The sequence below is a fragment of the Lactuca serriola genome, chromosome 8 (genome assembly GCF_051521515.1).
Source record: "Lactuca serriola cultivar US96UC23 chromosome 8, Lser_US96UC23_V15, whole genome shotgun sequence".
Classification (NCBI taxonomy): Eukaryota; Viridiplantae; Streptophyta; class Magnoliopsida; order Asterales; family Asteraceae; genus Lactuca; species Lactuca serriola.
The window spans coordinates 33,622,660-33,641,421 of NC_136415.1; the positions used below are offsets into that span (position 1 = coordinate 33,622,660).

Genomic DNA, 18,762 nt, shown 5'->3' on the forward strand with positions numbered 1-18,762 from the left:
ACTATGACGAATAATCTTATCAATCTTTTGTGGTGGACTTGACCAGTGCACAAGACTATGTACTCGATCCCTTAGTCCATTACTTGACTTACACATCCATGTGAATAAGTAATTAGTCTTAATTTTCCAAAACTTGAAAGTTCTCATTCATCATGCTATACAACTTGCATGATTCCAAGTTTCGGTCCAATTGAAGCTTGGGTGATGAGAATCTTTCCTTATTTGGTAACCTAGACATTACCACAAATGAAAGAATCAATTTCATATTTCCACTTTTGCTCTTAATGGAATCACATAAGCAACAATTTTTCCTCAAATGCCATTGTAAGGATATTTTAAAATAAATAAAATCAAAAATTTTTCTTTTATTTTAAACTTTGCGGAAAACTTATCCTTACAATCCATATGAAAACTTGTTGTTACCTATTCCTAAGCAATATCTCATAACTCCTAAGAAGTAGCTCAAGAATCCGATCTTCAAACTATGCGATAGAAATCCATCTACGCCATCAGATTCAACATATTCTTTCTTTAAGTTTCTTCACTTTTCTTTGATTCTTAAAACATCACCATGTGACCCAGTCACATCATGTATCAGGAATCTCATAATAGAAACTTAGCAGAGTTAGATAGTGGAATTTACCTGAAGTAGAGTCAAACTTATTGACTTTAACATCCTTAGGTAAATTTGGCAGCTTCGCAACCAATGCCCCTTCCTTTGGCAATATAAACATATGGACCCTTTGATAATGGTACAAGGGACTATCACAGACTTAGCTTTTCTCTTTACCATTTGGTCAACCGAGTTGACTATGGCCGATCCCTTTACCATTGGGAAGAGAATGCTTTTCTGGATTTCCTGTGTCACTATTGTCAATGTCCATCAAGTTTTAAGGAAGTTGATCTTAGCAAATAGATAAGATCATTAAGGGTCTTGTCATAGTCTGTTTCATAGGTGTCCCAAAGGAACTCACTATGTGACTTAGAAAGTAATTGAACCACCAACTTTCTCAAGACTTTGACACCCAACTCTCCCGGCTTGTCAATATGTGACTACATCTCCAAGATGTGTCCACACCTAGACCTTGCCTTGCCAATAGGGCTTGAGTGACCTTAAACTTTTCAAGAACTTGTGGGTTAGGGAGAATAATTGGAGGAGGAGAAAGAAGTATGATATCCATGGGACATCACCTTCATTAGGAAACCTTGTTCCAAAAGGTTTGGGAAGATCATAGGTGCCTAAACCAGACAAATTTTGGGAGATATTCAAGATAGTTGATTTAAAGTCCTTAATATGACACCCAATATGAAATATTAAGGCTAGGACCCAACAAACTATTTTATAACTTAGAAGAGGTATGCCGTAATCCAAGCTATAAAATATTTGAAGGTAGGTGAATGACGATTCACCAATTTCCACCAAGATAAACGAAATGTATTATTAGGTTTTAATTGGTTTTGAAACTCCTAGATCTTTGAGATTCATTGAACTTTTCAATGGCATGTTTCAATCTCGAGTGTGCCCTTCAGGTTTTGTGACTGGGATGCCGAGGATCACAAAACAAGGTGTGAAGTAACCATGCAAATCACTTGGTACCCTTAATAAATTACCCCTCAATCGATGTGCCGGTTAACCACACACGCTCCATCGATACTATGATAAATATTAAGTCACCCTTTACCTACCTTGTTAAGTCCAAGTTAGTGTGCCGGTTAACCACACACGCTCCACTAACGACTTAAACAAAGTGCAAAGTGTAATTTCATGGATTAGCACCTTATTCACATTTTTCCTAAGTAACTAAGATTGGGTATTATTAAGAGTTTAGTTACTTAGTATTATCATTAATACTTTTAATGAAGGGAGAATTCTAGTCCTGTCAAACCCGTTCGGCTAACGACCCTCCACCAGTCAAGCAAGCGGTGGGTGAGAGTGGACACCCATTAAGTTGCCATTTTATAGGCAACAACCTTATACCCACCTTATAGACCGGCTTCGTGAATGAGGCGTACTAGCGGTAAGACTGACTTTACTCTTATACATATATATATTATTAACTTATAATATTATAAAGTATAAGGGTTGAATTTTAACTTTTAAAATTCTAAGGGCTAATTTGGAATTAAAGTATTCATACTTGAAAACTTTTTCAAATTCCAAAACTTGAGGGCAAGTTTTGAAACTATTCAAAACTAATTAATTCCATAACTTATGTGTTTAAAGTAGTTTTAATCCAAAAACTCTTCAAGTTCCATAACTTGAGGACAAGTTATGGAAGACTTTAAACTAATAAAAGAACTAACTTTTTCTTTATTTTATAACTTATGGATTTAATTATGGTTACATATTTTTCTTTAATGAAGTGACTCTTGAACTCCCATAACTTGAGGACAAGTTATGGAGTCATAAAAAGTTATTCAATGACACAAGACTCTTCATTTTGTAACCATTGCCAACTATTATGAGTTTTATGAGTCTTTAATGTGACTCTTCATGTAACTTGAGGACAAGTTACACAAACACATTTTATACTCAACTCTTAGATTAAAATGGATTGAAAACAACTATTTCACTCAACATTTCTATTAATCTAAGCAACTCATAAGAACAAGATAATTCAAATCAAACTTTTTCATGTAATTAGTCTAAACCTTAAACTAATACAAAACATGAATCTATTGACAATTATCTTTGAAAATGGATTAGCATGAACATTACCACATCAAAAACAAGTTTATAAGATCAAAAACAACTTAGGGTAATGTTCCTAGTCCATTTCTAGCCAAAAAACTCGAAAATATGTTGTCTGGGGGTCCAACTCGTCGAGTGCATGAACCAACTCGGCGAGTTGGATCGAATTCATCACTTTTTAGGCATGGACTCGCCGAGTCTCCTGATGGACTCGCCGAGTCTGATGTCCAGACAGCACCAGATTCGTTTTTTCAACTTCTATTGCAGGTATAACAAGAAAACAAGCCTAGGCTCTGATACCACTGTTGGGTTTTGAGCATTCTAACACTCCTAAGTGTACATGCAACCCTAAATACCTTGGATCTATGTTTTCTCTATTATACATGCAAATAAGAACATCCAAGGTATTATCCTAATCTAGCATACACAAACAATAACTATAGCAAGATAGAATACATACCTCTTTGGTGTAGAAAGTCTTCATGAAGCTTGAGTGCCTAGTGCCCCAAGTGTGACACCTCAAATGGAATCACAATCATCAAAACACTTGGAATGACTTGAGAGAATTCTACACTCATCAAAATCGGCTAGCCCTTTTACTTCACACACTAGTGTGATTCTAGTCACCAATTTTGTCAAGAATAAGATCTTTATATAGTGTTACAATTAGGGTAAACCCTAATTGTCATGACTTTCCATTTCCTTGGATCCATGGGTACAAATACACCATGGAGCATCCATGGACCATCCTATGGGTTTTAGCCCAACTTGATTATCCATGGAGCATTAGCCCACTATACAAGTATGGATGATTTACACAATCAACCCATATATTTAATTAGTCTTCTTTTGATCACTTAATTAATCCTAGATTAATTCTTGATCAATACTAATTAAATAATCTTATTATTCTTATTATTAATATACTAGAACGTATAATATATTAATAACCATAAGTGTCTTATTTCTCTCATCCAAGTGCATGATGGTATGCAACCCAAATAGACCATGCCGGGTCGGGTCAAGTCTTACCAATTATAGTTATGGACTTAGACATTAATCCAACACTTTTTACCTCCAGAAGCCTTGCAAGATGACCCAAAAGCAGATTCTTGAAGCACCCAACTGATCCAAGCTTCCTTAACAACTCTCCTTCTTGAAAGAACTCCAAAATGACCACCAAAACCCTCTTCTTAAGCTCCAACTCTCACTCACACACTAACTCAAATGTAGGAAGACGAAATGGTGCTAAAGAGACTGATAGGGTTTGGTCCAAGAGGCCAAAATACGTTTAAATAGGGAACAAGTCTAAGATTTAGGGTTTTGATCCTCTGATGCGTACGCCCGGCGTACCCCCACGTACGCCCAGCGTACGTGAGGCTCCTCCGCGATCACTTAGGCAGAGTACATTAAGCGTACCCATAGGTACGCCCAATGTACTCAAGGGACCAAATATGAAAAAATATGAATTCTTGAGGGTTTCAAGACATACCAATTTTTTGGGTGTTACAAAGTTGGAAAATTTATGGTTTGAAGCACCTTTTTAGACTCATTTAGTGCATGCATGCAAGATATAGAGGTCTTAAGTGGTTAAAACAAACTAGGGTTTTGGTTTTCAGACTTATTAAGGCATGTATAACCATAAAGATGGAAATTTTATGGTTTGGAACACCTTATTAGACTTGGATCTGGATTTTGACGTTTGGACTTGTTGAATTAAGCACTTAATGGGGAGTTTGCATGGCCATTGCGTATGTTGGGCGTACCGTGGCATACGTTGGGCGTAGGTAATCAACTGTCCGTTTTTGGTCAAGGACGGAGTATGCAGGGGGTAGAGGTTGAGTACGTTGCGCGTACTCAGCTGGGTTGACTTTTTGTTGACTATTGACTTTCCGTTGACTATTGATTTTTTCTTAACTTTTGACCTAGTTTGACCCTAGGGGCAGTTTAGGTATTTGTTATGAAGCCCAAGGTTGGGTCTTTCCGTGTGTATATGTAGTCTGTAGAGTGGACTCACGAAGCGATATTCTTTTCTGCTATCTTTTCGGATTTACGAGGTGAGTTTTCTTCACTGTACTTTTGTGTCGAAGGTACCAAGGTCGGTCCCTTTGGATTGTTATCCTGGTTTATCACATGCTTGTATGTTGTAGTGATATGTTAGATTTGGATCCTAGTATATAGGATGATGTTATATTTAGTGATCTGTTAGATCTGTATGACTGTCTGCATATGCTAGCTAGGGTTTGATATGGTATATGTTGATATGTGATGGTATGTTAGGTTGAGGCGGTATTGCTATGTGCTCAAGGCTAAGAGACCTAGGGCGTCCCGGATAGCCCGCGGGCTAATAGGGGGTACCACTCAGACCGAAGGCACGGAGAACATTCCAAATAGGCTGAAGGCTCGATGAGGCGTACCAGTCATGCTGAAGGTTCTGTGACCGTACCAGATAGACTGTAGGTCGGTGGGGCGTTCTAGTCAGACTGAATGCCTTGTATGCATGTTGTTTACTGCTATTATTATGATTATGTGTTGTGTTGGTACTGTGGGGGAAACTCATTAAGCGTTGGCTTACCATTTTGGGTTATGCTTAAGGTACTTCAGATGATCACGGGAAGACGAAGGCATGAACGTACACATCCTCATGTCTTGGACTTATGATTTTGGGAAACTATGATATTTAACATGTTTTGAAAACTATATTGTAAACTATTTATGATCTTGGCATGGTTTTAAAAGACTTAAAAAGTTATGTCATCACTTTCATAATTTTATGACACACCAAACCAACCCTACAATCAAGTATATACAAAGCAACACAATCCACATGATTAAGAACCTCTTCAACCTTGCAATCATAGCTTCATGCTTAGCCACCAACCTTTCTAGTTGAGCTACTCTTTTATCGTTCTTGTCCTTGACAGGCAAACACTGCAACAAACCCAATTTCTGTTTCATGCCATACAACTTCTCCTTGTAGTATCCTAGTTGTAGCCAATCATCTATCCAATGGACGAATCTACAACTCCTCCTTTCAGTCATATATCCAAGTCAAAAAGCAAAATAATAATCAAACATCTAAAATCGAGCGTGAAAATTAAAACATCAAAGAAATTTAACAAATTTCAGCTCAAAACGTCACAGATCAAACATCGCAAGTCACCAAACATCATTAATCAAGATTTCAGCTAACCTAAACATCGTAAATTAAAATCACACATGACATTTACTGAAACTGAAGCTAGATTTTATCGGAGATGACCAGTGAGTTGGGACAGTTCAAAAAGCAGCGTGCATGGTTTTTTTTGTCGTCCATAGTGTCCTTTGAAGTGCTTCCAAGTCACAGTAACATTTCTGCACTTCATCCTCATTACTAAAGTGAGGAACGACTGAGTTGTAGGAAGAAGACGACGACATTGTGCAATAATGGTTTTGAGAGTTGGTAGGGTTTTTGGCGTTTCGAATACGGGAATAAAGGTGAAGGAAGCGTTCCGACTAAGGGTTTCAATTAATAACCCCTAATTTCATGTCTTACACGAGGGATGAAGCTTCCAGGTCAGCCTTGCCAAAGAAGCCTCGAAACCGGATTAACCTTTAAAATTGAGGATAAAGGTTTAATTAACGTTAATTTGAAAGTTGAAGGACTAATTGCACAAAAAAATAACTTGAGTGACTAATCCGGGACAAAGCCAAAAGTTTGTTGTGCTACAGTGTCAATTTCCCATAAATTTACTTTATAAATTAGTATACACACTATTACCAAAAGTAACAAAATTAATTAGAAAATATTTGTAAAATTTGATCATAAAATGTGTTTATATGCTATACCTTGAAAAAATATGCTCGTTTATAATAGTAAAAATTGTTTTGAATTTAGATAATTTTATTATAATTAATACGTTAGATATGATTACAAATATTATTGCAATAATAATATGATGTTTAAACAAAACAAAATAAAATGTTACGTGCATAAAGAAAAATACTTGCAACTTTCGAAATAATGACCCAATAATAAGGCTATACGGAGTGGGCTATGACAACAGAGCCAACTCAACAAATACTATCGAGTTCGATGTTTAAGATGACAATTGCTTGAAGATGAGAGAGAAAGTCTCTCTTCTCCCACCAGCCACTCTCTCTTTTTCTCTCTTCTTCCTGACTCCCTAACCATGGCAAAAGTTTTCTACATTCTTGGTGGGTTGGATAGAGTTGAGGTGGAGCTCAGTGAGCTCAACACTACTCCTCAACACCACTCCTAAAGTTTTCTACATTCTTGGTGGGTTGAGATAGAGTTGAGGTGGAGCTCAGTGAGCTCAACACTACTCCTCAACACCACTCCTCACAGCCTAATAACCAAGTTTAACAATTGTTATATCTATGAATCTAGTTTTTTATAAGAGGTGTAACCATAGGAGTTAAAATTTTGTTTCATTCTTATGGATTTTCCATTTAATTCTAAAGGATGTTTTACTTGTTACCGGTTCAATTGGTAAACATATAAATATAAGAATTTTCCATTTCATTCTAAATGATGTTTTACTTGTTACCGGTTCAACTGGTAAACATATAAATATGTGTATTTTACTTTTTTTAAGATGGCATGAAAAACATTATTCAAAACCCCAATGCAAGGACACTATAGGAGTATACTATTCAACTCTTTGTCTCTTCTCTTCGAATATTCGTCTCATACAACAAAAAAAGTGACACCGAAATGTTGCCTAAAGAGTTGGTGGCTTGGTGCAAATATACAATTGCGATCGATGGAATCTAAATGTGATGCTCATATTTGGAATAGATGCATTAAAACCGTTTGTTGGTTAAGTTTATCAGTTTCACTTAATTCGTAATTTTATGACATTTGTAGCTGTCACTTGACACAAACTTATGTGAAACACAACTTGGTCAACAAACCCAATTTGTTGAATTGAAAAGGAACGTGTGTGTTCAAGAAAGCCAACATGATGATGATGAAGCTCATATTGAAACAAGTGCATTAAAACTATTTATTGGTCAGGTTGTCACTTTCAAACATTAACAAACAATTGTATTTTTTATTTTTTTAAAAAAAACACTTGTGAACTAGAAATTTGATGAAGTTCAATTTGGTCAAGAAACCCAAAATTTTGCAAAAACATATTGGGGTTGTGAAGGCAACCAAAATGTTGAAGCTCATAAGAGCAATTGCACACTTCTTTGATGATCAAAACTTACAACTTCCTAAAAAAAAGTTATAGCTGCTTTATAACAGTAATTGACAAATATAAATACATAATACATATATCATCACCATTACTCTAAAACCCTTGATGAATGATGAACATTATTTACAAAGAAAGTGAGGCACCATATGTCCTTATCATATAGGTCTATAACAATGAAATGAAAGTAACAACGTCTTATTTCAACATCTAAGGGATTCACATATGATATATGATTCCACATAATCAGAACTTCAAGTTTATGAATGAATTCCCATTAATCTGGTTGTGGTTCTACAAGTCATGGAAGAGCCTCCTAATATGGTCCACAGATGCAGGAACCAATGTAACCGGGCAGCGGTTATACTATTAATTAACACACACAGAACAAAATTTTAGTTGACCTTTGACCCAATTGATTAGTCAAACATAGTTTGATACAATAGTCAAAAGGATTCATATTTCATACCTGTGAAACATACTTGAATACACAAGCATAGCAAAACACAAACCCAGAAACTGTAATTGCTGATGGATTTGCACGCTTCTGTGAACACAGCGGACATAATGTCCGGTCAGCTGCCAGTGGGATACCCTCCTTCGCCACCTGTGTTACACACATAATATATATATATATATATATATATATATATATATATATATATATATATATATATATATATATATATATATATATATATAATTTTATACAACTATGCATATAATTTAATAATCTTAAGTTATATAAAAATTTGTTGAATGATATTAGGGTACCTTAGGTGGGGGAGGAGGAGGTGGTGGAGGATACACGGTAGGAGCCAACATTCTCTCCTCAGCAGATTGGTACCACCATTCCATCATCTATAAAGTATAAATTAAATTAAATACAATAAAGTTACCTTAAATTCAACTAAATAAATAAAGTTACCTTAAAACCAAATACAGCAGCTATGAGACCAGTTTGTGCATAGTCAAGAACTGCATAACCACAAGTCAGCAATACTCCTTGAACTGCCTGAAATTCTCATATTCAAATTCAAATTTGTTTGTAAAAAAGTAAAATGTGTCTTTAGTTTATATATTCAAGTATTATTATATATATATATATATATATATATATATATATATATATACCTTCACCCAAGGAGGCCCACGAAGTCTTTCACGTTCATTGCTTCTTATTTTGGAAATTCTTGAAGATGTATCCATCTACCTTGACATGAAAACTCAACTAAGTCAAAGAAGTTAAACGTTATAAAGTTAGGGGAGTTTGAAAAATCAAAATGTATACCAGTTCTTGTCCTGTAGCTCTACAAACATGGAGTCCAAGAGCATGTAATCCTGGGGAGTAGAATCCAGTAGCATCCAATAGGTATAACAACTGGTAAGCAAATGATAATCCTACACCATTACAATTTACAAATTTATGTATTATAAACCCATTCATAAGTCATAAGTCATAACTCATAACTCATAACTCATAACAATATCTTGATCACCTTCACTTCCAGCATGGACCCAAGGGTAACAAGTGGCAACAATCTTATGCATTCTTTTCCTGAATTGTGTTCTCACTGATAACTCTGTATGTGTATCCAGACTGCTGGTTGAAGCAAATGAAGTGTCCATCTCATCAAATGTTTCATTAACATTTCCCCAAAGACTGGCTTGAAGTGCAGCTTCTCTTTCTTTATTGTAGATTGAATGCAACTTTGACTTGAGATATGGCAACACAACCAGAAACACAACTGAGAGAAGCTTTTGATGCTTTCTTATTCCAGAATGTTGACTTCTGTTTCCTGTTTCCATACGAAGGTCTTCCTTTTTCATGTGGATATTAACAGCTCTCCTTCTTAGGCCATATAAAGACTCTGCAAATGAAGCATCTGGAGAACACAATAATGAAATTGAAATATAATAACAACAAAAGTATATGAAAGAAAGATGATTTCCTTTCTAATCAAAAATTGATGAACCTACTTTCAAAGATGGATTAGCTTACTTTTAGCAGGTTGCTTCAGACTATAGACAGCCCCCTAAAGCCTAAACACTTGTTATAAACTAACATTTCTATGACTGGGTATCCTGCTCCTAAATTGACTCTCCATGATCAATTCATGTAGCCCATTTTAACTAAAAGAGAAGTTCATTCTCCTGGTAAGGTTGTGAAATAGTTCATCAATGTTTTTTTTTCACTGAAAACTATGAACATACTCAAATGAGATTGGTGAAATTTATCCAACCAATGGATAGAGGGTTCAATTTGGTTGCATTACTACGGGTGCAATAAGAACGCATAGCAAAATATCTAATCAATCTACTAATATACACACGATTAAGAAGAGGAAGTGCGAGATCTACCTGTGGTTCGTAAACTATGGGTTTCTAGAATGAGGGTAAGGGCAGCAAAGAACTCGTCTTCATAATCCAAGACTTTATGGAGGAAAGGCCTTCTTAGCGCTAAAACCTGATATCATTCCATTTGATTCAAAAAATGAATAAACACACAAGATGAAATCTAGAATTGAAATGACGAATGAATACAATTATGAAATAAGCAGATGGAGCATACACCGATGGAGTAGGTAAGAGCAGCCCGTAGACTGGAGGGAAGCTGTTGGGCAGCGGACATCTCGAAGAAAGTGGGACGACTCCCTTGACCTCCCACCTGGAACAACATCTCTCTGTGTGTACTTGGCCTGCTTGGCGCTTGCTTTTGCTTTTGGTAGTTTTGTGGGGAAGATGAATTTTGGTTGAATCCTTGATTCCTTTCTCTTTGCTCTCGCACCTCTATTATCCCACAAGCTAAATAGCCTTTCACGCTTTATTTCACTAAATTTAAGAGAACGGTCACCTTGGTTTGGATAACTTGCATCTCTAGTCCCCAACTTTATATTTTTAACTCCGATCATTCTTCATTTGTAAACTTGTTGCACGTTTAATCCCTCTCGCTTGCAACTATTAAATGTCTACATTAAAACTAGGACTTTTTATTATTTGGATAAAACCATTCAATTTGACAAATTGGATTGGACTATTTGGTTCGGATATTCGGATTTTTGGATTGGTTTTCAACAAAACCGATTTACTATTTTGGATTTCATATTGGTTTTGGTTTATAAAATATGAACCGAATAATCCAAAAAAACCGAATAACAATTTATTATTTATTTATTTTTAATATAACTATAACTATTTATTAAATTTATAATTTATTTTTTCAAATAAGTTCAAAAAGTTTCATCTAATAAAAAACATTAATATGCATTTTCTCTTAAAAGTTCTTTATCAATTGAATATTAAACTATAATATACATTCTTGGTAGTTTCTAAATTTTAAATCACAACTAGATATTTTTTTTGCTTCTTCTATAAAAATTGAATAATATTATAATTATATGTCATTTTAAAATATTTTAGTTTTTGAAAACCGAATTATAAAAATCGATCCAACCGAATTGTAATTGGATCGGATCGGATCGGATTTGAATTTAATTTGGATTATTCGGATCCATATTTTGAAAACCGAAATCAATTTGGATTTACTTAATTGGATCGGATCGAATCGATCCATCCAAACGAACACCCCTAATTAAAACACCCTACATGCAAGGAATGTGGATGTATTCTTTAAGGGTGTCAATTTATGACAAGACACGACAAAAATACATAACAAGAAACGAAATTGGGACGAAATCAAAATTCAAATTTGTGTTCGTGTCAAGTTTAAAAACATGATGCCGCTTCGTGTCGTGTTCGTGTTCACAAATCGATACGAAATTGACAGGATTAAACATGTGGTTGTCGTGTTTTTCGTATTTGTTGTTTTTATTGTGTTATATATCTTAAAGTATGAATTAAATAAATTAATCGTTATGTAATGTTATCTTTGTCATGTCGTGTCATGTTGTGTTTTAATTGGTTCGTTTTCGTGTTAATGAAAAAATACGACATCGTGTCGTGTCGTGTTGTGTAAGACAAAAACACGAGTCACGACATGATTGTCGATTTAACAGCCCTAGCATTGTTGTCCTTTTCTTTTGAGAGAGTGTTAGCGTACTTTTAGAAACTCAAGAGGCCAAACGTTTACGAAGACAAGACGATAATCATTCTTAAAAATAAGACCTCCTCCATCCCCCCCCCCCCCCCCCTATACAATCGAAGAAAACACTACATATCGGATTTGTACGACCATGGCAAAAATCGACATTGGATAACGATATGTTAAGCATTTAGTGAGTTTGTTGATAATTTCGAATAGATTGGATGATTGTCCAAAACTAATTTCTAGATTTTTTTCTTTGCATAGACGGATATCCAACAATTTCTTCATTTTATTAAACCATGGTGGAGATTATACAAAGTTTTATAGGAAGAAATTACATCAAAGGGCACTAAAATTTTGTGGACTTATTGGACATTAGCAATTTCTCGGTTCACGAAATAGATGACATGATGGATCATCTTGTTTATATTGGTGAAAGTATTCCTCTGTATTATTACGTCGAAAGACCTTTTTGTTGATTTAGATTTTGGGTTATTCGCTTTAAGTAGTGATCAAGATATTCGTCATCTGGGAACATATGTTGCTTAACATAAACTAATTGAAGTTTATATAAAACATGGTAAAACCTAATTGCATACATATGCAATGTCCCCGACATAACCTCACATTCGACTAGAGGAAATTGTTGAACCTCCATCATGTCCATGAAGGTTGTTTTTTGGTTGAAATGATAACAACATATTGGTTGGTAGTTCTTCAAATGTACAAGTATATGAACAATATGGTATTCCCCATGTTTACCTGGATGATGAATTGGAAAGCAAGACACCACTAGCTCATGAAATTGGGGACAAAATGGGGACAATAATTAGGATGATAATGGGGACAAAGATAGGGACAGTAATGGGAACAATAACGGGGACAAAGTTGGGGAAGGTAATGTGGAGAAATGACTTATATTTTCAACTAATTCTTCTATTTTTATATATGATACAACCAACTTTCTTGACAATGAAGCAACTTGATACATATCCTAATATGGTAGTTAAAAGGGAAAATGAATCAAAGCTACTACAGGATTATTCTGCAAGAAGTAATAAGGGTAAATCTGGAAAATGGCTAAGATCTGTTAGAGAGAGAGAGAGAGAATAATAAATAGGTAGGAATGATTTCATTGGTAGGCATTGAGATATTTTGGTGATAGTGATACTCTTGTATTGGCTCAAGCCTTGTGGCTGTGAGAGAGGGGTTTCTGTAACGCCCGTAGATCCGGGCTAATCAATTTAAAGACAATGAGCATCAAAAATGACTTTTTTATGGAAGATTATTTATAAGGAGTAATCTTAACTAATTTGTAGTATATGTTACAAGGATTCCGTACATATAAAGAACACCAAAATCCGAGTTATAACGAAGAAGTTATGACCTGTCGAAGTTTCGCGACAGAACCGGCACGACACAGCGCGACGTAAATAGTGAATTTACGTTAGAGCGATATTTGGCCTTAGCAATCTAAATGAAAGTCATAGAATACGTTAAACCGAGAGCATGCATAAAAAGAACGTCCAAATCTGACTTCGTATGAGGAAGTTATGGTTTTTCTAAGTTTCGACTTAGTAGTATGCAGCCCGAATACTCGATTTGAGATCGAGCAGTTTTTAGCCGAAACAATCTAAACGAGAATCGAAGATCTCGTCAATGGTAGTGCAACGGTAGAAAGACAGATGAAAACGGACGTCGGATGAAGAAGTTATGAATTTATAACGAAGTTTTCCTGTCCCGGCCTACTAAAAATAATATAATAAAAATAAAGTCAAAAATTAACCAACGGAGTCTAAACGAGAGTTGTAGAGCATAATCTCACCTACGTGTGGATATAAAGAACGTCAAAAACGGAGCTCGTATGTGAAAGATAGGAATTTCTGAAGTTCGGGGCTTGAACCCCAAGGTTATGTCAGAGCTCACGAGGTGATCAAATGATGGACGTCTTCCAGGGCAAGTGGCCATGACGAACGCATCAACGTATCGAGCTCACGAGGTGAACCTAGCATTTTTGCCCTATAAATAGAATTCAAGGGGCAACCGAGTTTGGTTGCTCATTTCTTACTCTCCCACTCCCAATACTCTCTCTAAGCCCTATTTTAACCCCCCCGAAGCCCCGGTATCATCCCGAGACCCGAAGCGAGTCCCGAAGTCCCAAAGATCCCGAGAAGAAAAGAGTTTCAAGCTGAAGTTCTGCCCACGAGAAGCCCGGTTTGTGAAGATAACCCGGTTTCACCAAAGAATACTGCTTGAAGAGCCGTAGTGCTGTCCGACAATCGTCTTAACAAGTGAGTCTGTAGAGACTTTCTTCTAACACATAAATATGAAGTATTTGCTATGAAATACGTGTTATGTGTTTATATATTGTTTTTTATTTGAGATGAGTGTGGAATGGATGTTTTATATAGTTTTTAAATGAGTTAAACTGTATATGTATTTTATATCTACAAATATGTTGGGTAGAACATGAGTAGATTGAATAGTTGGTGTGTGATGAGAGATGGTATGAGTAAACTCTAGTGACTATGGAGTTAGCCCCTGTTAAGTGAACCTTGGTGACTATGGAGTTAGCGCCAGTTAAGTAAACCTTGGTGACTATAGAGTTAGCGCCTATTGTATAAACCTTGGTGACTATGGAGTTAGCGCCTATTGAGTAAACCTTGGTGACTATGGAGTTAGCGCCTGTTGAGTGAACCTTGGTGACTATGGAGTTAACACCTGATAGCTATGGATTTAGTATCAGATAGATAAATTTTGGCAGCAATGGACTTCGTGCCAATTCCTTAGGTAAATCCTTAGGAACGAATGAATAAAGGATAGTTGATTCTTAGGGTAAAACCTTAAGAAATAAAGAAGATAATGGGGATGAGTAGTTGGGTTGATAGTTTGATAATTGAATATAATAATTATATTATTGTGGGTTGAAAACCCTATATGTTCACCAGGCTCCCAAGTCTGACCCACTCAGTTTTCTTTGCATTACAGGTAATGGCACAAGCGTATAAGTTGGTGGACTTGACGAGAGATTTTGGATTATAGATCAGTAGCTATAAATAATTGTTGTAAGGTCTATTTTATAATGTTTATGCTTTTGGTCTATATTGGAACATGACATCCCGAGATTTTGTTATTTAATGAAAATACATTTCTTTAAAGAAATGTTTTGATAAATTCTTATCACATTTTGTTTTGGGAACAAATTCCGCAACTGTTTTTTTTTAAAGATTACTCTGATTTATAAAAACAAAGCATAAACAAATCGGTCTTTTCTGGCCGTGAAATTGGGATGTCACAGTTTCCCCTGGAACAATCTCTTGATTGTGTTTCATTGTCAATCTATTTCATCTTCTTCCTTATCATTACTCTGTGTTTAGTTACTTTCATTACAATCATAAATTTTGTTCTTCATCATTGGTCCGACCTGCTACGACCTGCCTTTGTTCACCATCTTCGATATCAATGAGTTTCACAAAATGATGGCTCGTGAACGGGAAGAAGAAATAGCATTCCGAATAGCGATGTTGACTTGGATGAAGCAACGGGATCCTGAGTTTTTCTCTGATATTAGCAGTTTTCCAGATTCGATCGTGACGTTACTAGAACCGGCGGTTGATGATGCTCCTAGGGATACGTCTTCTGGAATTTCAGATTCCTCATGTACTTCTCCGGTCACCCATGTTCCTATGAGTGAGGGTTTTGTGTGTTTCTCCGGTGGCAATTCCACTCCGAATACATCAGAAGAGGTGGAGAGTTTTCCATGGGCAGTGAAGAATAAAAAAATTCGCAGAGTTCAATGGTTCTGATACTTCTCTAGTCACTCCTGAACCGGTGATCGAGTGTTCCGAGTGTTTATCGGATGAAAATTTCATCCCGAAATCATCAGAGGTGGTGGAGAGCTTGCCATGAATAGTGAAGAAGATTGATTACCAAGAGCATATTCAGAACACGAATCTCCACTTCGAGATTAATAGTACTTCTCCTAACTCTCTTCTTCGCCGTCTCCAATTAAGCGTAATAGGGTCTAGGTAACATGGGTGGAATTCGACATCTTCATTGGATTTGAGTGATAACGGTCATGACTGCCTTGACACAGAGTTGGAATGGGGTTCCAAAACACCACCGTCGTTTCTGATACCAACATTGCCACCGCCATCTCCACCTCTATGGTTCGAGACTAGTGTCAAGGGTGCAGGTTGGAAACAGGAAAAACCAAACAAGTTTTTGAGCTTAATCCTCCGTGACGGGGAGAATTCCGGTGGGGAAGTTCCGGGAGCAGAAAAACCGGTGATAGAAGAGCAGCGTGCAATAGATTTCCATGTCGAGAGGCTGACAGAGCATCAACGGAGCGCATGGGAGAAAGCGGCTCCGTTTAACAACCGATTAGAATGGGGTTATCCAGGTTACCCTTCCAATGGGCTTAAAATGACAATTGGGCTGCAATTGATTCATGGGGCTCACAAGTGTTGAGTGGAAAGATGGACTTGGTTTTAACGAGCAAACAAAATATAAGCCCACTAGTTAATTGAAATGAAAATAACGACGTTTATCATAATCAACTGCCATCACCGTCCCCAACGCCGACAATGGCTTACGTGTTTCAACGGGATCGTCGAGTTAGATCGTCGAGTCGCACGGAATGGAAGGAACGAAAGAAGAAGGGCCTAAGTTTAAATGGTGGTTCTCAAGTCGGATTGTCTCACAAATGTCATAAATGCAAAGAAGACTGCAATCATTATTCGCGGGATGCTAATCAGGTACTAATTGATGAATTGTCAAAGAAGGCTTCTATTGGATCGTGCCAATTTTTGGAGTTCTTTGGAGTTCTGGCTAATTCTCAATCAATAGGTAAAATCTTGAAATTAAAAGGAATCAATTGTGATATTACAATGGTCATTGTGGTAATTCTTGTAGTTAGTAGGGCTACCCACATTTTAGTTCACCCACAGAGGGTAATTGCTTTAGAGGTACCTGGCTTTGTGTTTAGTGGTGTTAACATCACAATCGGTAAGAGACTTGTGGTTTTGAATATTGAACAATACATGAATTCAAACATTCAAATGGGTAGTTGTTCAGTTGTGATGAAGACATTAGTTTTGGCACCCGAGTTTCCAGATATGGACTTTTAGGGGATCAATAATATGATAATGAGAGATAGACATCTTGTTTTTAGGGTAAATGCTCTGGTTTTTGACATAGGGCATATAGAGATGATTTCAGGAATGGAATTGTTGCTTTCTTTAAGTGAGATGACATACAATTGGGACAAGGCATAGGTGAAATGTATGTATAACGGTATAGCGGTTCATTTTCAAACGTTAATCACGGGGCAACAGGTTCAAGCATCGTTGCAACAATGGTTGGGCACACTTCAAGGTGGGGTACGTTTCCAAGAAATAATGAAAGAAGGGCAAGAATGAGATGATTTTTTGAAGAAGTCCAACATGCATTCTGGTTTAAGTTTCTTTTTACCTCCTTATATGAAAACTAGGGTTGTTTATTGGGTTATTCCTATATGCTTTTCTTGGTTACTTGTGCGGTTGAGAATCGATTGGACCAAGTACACAAGTGGTTAATCCAGTGGAAGGGTCGACCGGATGGAGAAGCTACAAGAGAGGTTGTGTTTGAATATTATGAGTCGATTTCAAGAAGCAAGTGTTGAGGACAAGACTTGTTTTGAAGGCGTGAGTAATGATACAGATCCTAATATGGTAGTTAAAAGGGGAAATGAATCAAAGCTGCTACAGGATTATTCTGCAAGAAGTAATAAGGGTAAATCTGGAAAATGGCTAAGATATGTTATATATATATATATATATATATATATATATATATATATATATATATATATATATAGAGAGAGAGAGAGAGAGAGAGAATAATAAATAGGTAGGAATGATTTCATTGGTAGGCATTGAGATATTTTGGTGATAGTGATACTCTTGTATCGGCTCAAGCCTTGTGACTGTGAGAGAGGGGTTTCCCCTGGAACAATCTCTTGATTGTATTTCATTGTCAATCTATTTCATCTTCTTCCTTATCATTACTCTGTGTTTAGTTACTTTCATTACAATCATAAATTTTGTTCTTCATCACAACTTTTGTGCTTTATCCCTCCAGATTAGGCATTGAGGTTCTTAAATAACATCAACATCGTTGAATTTGAAGTAACAACTTTGTATGTGACTGTTGTATAATCGTTCAACTCGAATGTCTTGCTTCATTTCAAACAAGTCACCGGAACTGTAGGGGTGGCAACTTTCGACCCAACCCGTAACCCAACACTGACCCAACCCGAAAATAGATGGGTTCGGGTTGAGATTGTTTACCTGCCAACCCACCAACCTATATATATATATATATATATATATATATATATATATATATATATATATATATATATTGCAATTTGATGAAATTTGATTTCCATCCGTATTCGTAATATTTTGTATCATTGTATTCCTTCCGTATTCGTATGTGACTAATGTGTGTTTGCGGTTCGTTAATCAAAAAAGAAAAAATACATGTCGTTATTTTTTAGATACCCACGAGTCACGAACGAAGAACACATCCACTTTCTATGAATGTTTTCATTTTTCATTTTTATTTGGATGTTATTGAATTTATGAATTTATGTTGAAAACCTATTTTTATGTTAATTATTTTAATCATTTTATGAATTTATGTTGAAAAAACCTCACTTTTTAAAATGCGTTGCTTATTTATTAAATGGGTTATATGGGTTGGGTTTGACTCATTAACTTGTGAACCAGCGAACCTATATACTTAGGTTATATAGGTTGGGTTGGGTTGAGGTTTCC

At 36.1% G+C, this 18,762-nt stretch overlaps 1 protein-coding gene across 1 annotated transcript; it reads right to left on the reverse strand.

The window, feature by feature from the left end:
- Window positions 1–7,987: 7,987 nt before the first annotated feature.
- PEX12 (peroxin-12) lies at window positions 7,988–10,705 on the reverse strand. Its single transcript, XM_079017206.1, has 9 exons — window positions 10,469–10,705; window positions 10,258–10,363; window positions 9,396–9,782; window positions 9,188–9,297; window positions 9,031–9,105; window positions 8,825–8,911; window positions 8,671–8,757; window positions 8,366–8,503; window positions 7,988–8,262 (listed from the first exon to the last, which is right to left on the reverse strand). The coding sequence occupies exons 1-9, from the start codon at window positions 10,574–10,576 to the stop codon at window positions 8,191–8,193; spliced, it is 1,170 nt and encodes a 389-aa protein (XP_078873332.1). The 5' UTR covers window positions 10,577–10,705; the 3' UTR covers window positions 7,988–8,190.
- Between the last annotated feature and the right edge of the window lie 8,057 nt (window positions 10,706–18,762).